General features: G+C 47.1%; 1 protein-coding gene across 1 annotated transcript; it reads left to right on the forward strand.

Annotated features, from left to right (window-relative positions):
- Positions 1–208: 208 nt before the first annotated feature.
- Positions 209–760, forward strand: LOC138452869 (uncharacterized). The gene has a single exon (XM_069605218.1). The coding sequence runs from the start codon at positions 209–211 to the stop codon at positions 758–760; it is 552 nt and encodes a 183-aa protein (XP_069461319.1).
- The last annotated feature ends 4,531 nt before the right edge of the window (positions 761–5,291 follow it).

Consider the following 5,291-nt stretch of genomic DNA (forward strand, 5'->3'; position numbering starts at 1 on the left):
GGCCTGACTCATTGGGCGCCGGCATGGCGGCAAGACGAGTGGAAGATCAAGAACACTCCAATATAGGGGGGGGGGCAGAAATCTGGGAAGAAATGTGGAGCAAGGGGGAAAGGAACAAGATCTTTATTGGACATGTAGATGCACACATGCCCTCTGACACCTCGCTGGCTGCGCCGTTTAGTAATGAAGCCAAGCAAGCTGCAGCCCAATGCCCCATGTGCTGGGAAGTAAAACACTATCCACACAAGCAACAGCAGGCAGTATTGAACTAGAACTCTTTACATTTGAGGATGATATAATAACAGTAGGACAAACCAAATCTATATCGCTAGGCTTTGGAATTAAGCTGCCAGCTGGCACTTATGGATGCACTGCCACCCGATCAGGTCTGGTGAAGAAAGGCACTGATGTGCTGCAAGATGTGATTGACCCAGATTACTGGGGAACTATTTGTGTGCTCCTACACAACACACATGCATCTGAGGTACCATTGACCAAATATGACTGTATTGCACAATTGATTTTTGAGCAGACAGTTGTTCCCCAAGTGATTGAAAACAAAAAAGCCCCTGATACCACACAGAGAGGTGAGGGTGGTTTTGGTAGCACTGGAAAGAAGGTGTGCGTTCACCATCCCAATAAGAAACCTGAAGCTGAGGAGGTGTTAAGCAAAGGGGTGGGAAGTGCTTATGTTGTACTTTTGAAAAATGATGATGTTCCTGTTTATATCCCTACTACTAGGCTAACACCAAGAACATAATGTTCCATGACAGGGATAGATGTAATCTTGCTGTGGGTGCTCCTGACCAGCCAAGCAGACGCATTTTCAGTCAGAAACAGGTTGATGCCGGATGCTACATGGACCTTGATAATCACATGCACCACACCTAATGCCATAGTCGTGTGTGATGATGAAAATCGCACTACAACTTGTAAAAAGAGTGCAAAACAACAATATCCATACGGAACTGCCAGGGTGCTGACTTGACCTATCATCAGACATTTGTTGTCGCTGACAACCATTTTATGAGTTTATGAGTTTTTGGGCCCAAATGTTTCCATTAATGGCTCTAACAATCTGTTAAATGTTTCATGTTTCTTTTGTCCAAAGAACTGCGGAGAGTGCAACCGTCAAGCCTTCGTAGACTATAACCTGACTAAATGTGAAAGTTATAATTGTGCAGAGAAAAAAAACACTACTGGTTGGTAGCATAATGTTTGTGTCAACAACTAACAACCAGCAAAACATAGCCCCTCTCATATGCTCAAGAAACAACTGCAACATAACAGCGGAAACATTACTTCCACTGTTGCAGCCTATCCTCACCGACCCCTCCGCATACTCTAATCCAGGGGTGCACAACTGATTTTGACAGAGGGCCGAAAGTACCTTACATGAGGGCTATAGTGGGCCGAAAAGTAAATGTGGGCGGGGCTGTAGGCGGGGCGTGGCAGGAGGCTTTTTAAACCCCCAATTTCTACTAAACACATGGAAAAATAATGTTTTTGAGGGGTAACGATTTTTATTTGCATTTCAAACTTACATTTTGTACTACACATTTTCCATTGTTATAATTTATTTCTATTTAGTTATTGTATCTCGCATGTTTAGTTAACTTATATATATTTTATTGACCCTAGATTGGACATGCCGTCATTTTGGACTGCTACAGTTTGCTATTTGGGTTGCCCAAGAGGAGTATGGCCTTCGTTGAGTCAGGTTTCCTCAAAAAGCCAAAGATGAACATCTCCCAACTGTGCCTGTTTTAGCTTTATTATTGGGTTCACTCTTGGAGTGCAACACTATGCCCCATGTCCCTCACCCCCAACCAAACACTATGCCCCTTGGCCCCCTCACCCCCAACCAAACACTATGCCCCATGGCTCCCTCACCCCCAACCAAACATTATGCCCCATGGCTCCCTCACCCCCAACCAAACACTATGCCCCATGGCTCCCTCACCCCCAACCAAACATTATGCCCCATGTCCCTCACCCCCAACCAAACACTATGCTCCATGGCCCCGTCACCCCCAACCAAACACTATGCCCCTTGGCCCCCTCACCCCCAACCAAACACTATGCCCCATGGCTCCCTCACCCCCAACCAAACATTATGCCCCATGGCTCCCTCACCCCCAACCAAACACTATGCCCCATGGCTCCCTCACCCCCAACCAAACATTATGCCCCATGTCCCTCACCCCCAACCAAACACTATGCTCCATGGCCCCGTCACCCCCAACCAAACACTATGCCCCATGGCACCCTCACCCCCAACCAAACACTATGCCCCATGGCTCCCTCACCCCCAACCAAACATTATGCCCCATGGCTCCCTCACCCCCAACCAAACATTATGCCCCATGGCACCCTCACCCCCAACCAAACACTATGCCCCATGTCCCTCACCCCCAACCAAACACTATGCCCCATGGCCCCCTCACCCCCAACCAAACATTATGCCCCATGTCCCTCACCCCCAACCAAACACTATGCTCCATGGCCCCCTCACCCCCAACCAAACACTATGCTCCATGGCCCCCTCACCCCCAACCAAACACTATGCCCCATGGCCCCCTCACCCCCAACCAAACACTATGCCCCATGGCTCCCTCACCCCCAACCAAACATTATGCCCCATGTCCCTCACCCCCAACCAAACACTATGCCCCATGGCTCCCTCACCCCCAACCAAACATTATGCCCCATGTCCCACACCCCCAACCAAACACTATGCTCCATGGCCCCCTCACTCCCAACCAAACACTATGCCCCTTGGCTCCCTCACCCCCAACCAAACATTATGCCCCATGGCACCCTCACCCCCAACCAAACACTATGCCCCATGTCCCTCACCCCCAACCAAACACTATGCCCCATGGCCCCCTAACCCCCAACCAAACACTATGTTCCCATGGCTCCCTCACCCCAAACCAAACATTATGCCCCATGGCTCCCTCACCCCCAACCAAACACTATGCTCCATGGCCCCCTCACATCCAACCAAACACTATGCCCCTTGGCTCCCTCACCCCCAACCAAACATTATGCCCCATGCCCCTCACCCCCAACCAAACACTATTCCCCATGGCACCATCACCCCCAACCAAACACTATGCCCCATGTCCCTCACCCCCAACCAAACACTATGCTCCATGGCCCCCTCACCCCCAACCAAACATTATGCCCCATGGCCCCCTCACATCCAACCAAACATTATGCCCCATGGCCCCCTTTCCCCCAACCAAACACTATGGCAGTTGGAAAAAACATATTTTTGGAGGTGTACCATTTTATTTGTATTTAAAACGTACAGATTGTACTATACATTTCCCCAAATCATACAGGATGAAACAGTGAACCAGACATAGTTGATCAGTGAGAAACATTGCAGCGTTTCTCAGCTGTCAGTTTCTGGATCTCGGGCTCCAGTGAGGTTGTTCCTACTCTCAGGATAGCATGGAGATGTTGGTCAGTTAGTCTTGTCCTTAGGCTGGATTTATGTAGTTTCATTTGTGAAAAAACTTGCTCACAAATGTAAGTACTGCCAAACATAGAAACCATCTTTAATGCTTCCCGTGAAAGATTGGGGAATTGCGCAGTGTCCAGAGACTGATAGAAGACTAATAAAGGCATCTCTCTGTGCTTATTTTTGAGGGCACTACAGCACTGAAGTGCAATCAGTTCCAGTTGCAGTTCAGGTTGCACACTGTCAACATCAGCTGAGAAAGGGTCTGCAAAAAGTTTAAAAGAGGCTCGCTGGGATTTGAATTGTAAGAAACGATTCTCAAAAACATTTTGCAGTTCCTTCAGGACCTTCACATGCCGATACCACCCTCCATACTTGTCATGGGGGAAAACCTCTGCACATGCGGGGTAGTGTGCCAGCATCCCTTTCTCCAGTTGGGCTGTCAGAAGCCTTAACTTTATTTCAAAGGCACAAACTGCCTCAAACAGATCCGATATGAGATTTTGGCTTCCTTGCAACTGTAAATTTAAAGCATTGAAATGGCCTGTCAGGTCAGTCAGAAAAGCAAAGTCGGCTACCCAGTCAATATCTAGCATGACAGAAGTGTCCATTCCCTTTTCATCAAGGAATGCTTTTATTTCGTGCCGTAAAGCAAAGAATCGCTTCAGCACATTGCCACGACTAAGCCATCGAACATCGGTGTGATATAGGACATCACCGTAATCCGCCTTTACCTCTTCTAGAAACGCCTGAAATAATCAGTGATTTAAAGAGCGTGCACGGACAAAATTAACCGTTTTCACAACAAAGTCCATCACTTGAGTGAATTTCAAATGTTTTGCACATAATGCCTCCTGGTGGATTATGCAGTGATAATTTTTTAAATGGACAGCCTTCTCACCTAAGTGCCTTTTCAAGCAGCCAATAAACCCATTTTGCTCCCCAACCATGGCTGGCGCCCCATCAGTCGTCACGCCTACCAACGCATCCCATGGCAAATTTAAATCATCAATGACTTTTTGAAAGGCATTAAAAATGTCAGCACCAGTAGTCCTGCCATGCAAAGATACCAGGGAAGCCAGTTCCTGAAATACTTTGCATTGATTATCGACCCCCCGAATGAAAATTAAGAGTTGGGCTGTGTCACTTGCATCTGTGCTCTCATCAAGGGCAGCTGAAAAGAACTTGACATCCTTACACTGCATTTTCAGTTGGCTGTAACAATTGTCAGCCATATCTACAATACGCCGCTGGATACTCATACGTGAAAGGGGAACATTTGTAAAAACATCTTTTTTTTCTTTACACACTGCCTCGCAAATCTCCATCACGCAGTCTTTAACGAAATCCCCATCTGTGAAAGGACGTGCTGACCTTGCAATAAGCCGAGCAACCTTATAACTTGCAAAGGTGGCACATTCTGATTCTTTTTTTTTCTGGCCAAAAACACCCTGTTGCTTAGCCAGCTGTGTTTTTAGCTCCCCAGCTTTCTTAATTCTCGCTTCCCCCTGCAAATCCTTATATTGTGAATGCTTTGATTCACAATGGCGGCGGATATTATATTCCTTGGGGACTGCTATGCGTTCGAGACAAATGAGACACGAGTACACATCAGGTTTGGACTCGATGAAAAAAAACTTCTCAGTCCACTCATCCTTAAATTGACGGTGCTCCTGGTCAATCTTTCTTTTTTTTACTGCACTAAACATTGGCAGGGACATCTTTGGATAAAGATACGAAATCCACTGTTATGCTCCCACTACGACGGTCCAAGTCTAGAGTATATACAAATTATATACTTTTTGGAGAATCCTAGAAG

The sequence above is a fragment of the Ambystoma mexicanum genome, chromosome 4p (genome assembly GCF_040938575.1).
Source record: "Ambystoma mexicanum isolate Mex_15411 chromosome 4p, UKY_AmexF1_1, whole genome shotgun sequence".
In the NCBI taxonomy this organism is placed as follows: Eukaryota; Metazoa; Chordata; class Amphibia; order Caudata; family Ambystomatidae; genus Ambystoma; species Ambystoma mexicanum.

Excerpts from the sequence above, each read along its gene's own strand:
- LOC138452869 (XM_069605218.1), top strand. The coding sequence starts at position 209 with ATGCCCCATGTGCTGGGAAGTAAAACACTATCCACACAAGCAACAGCA.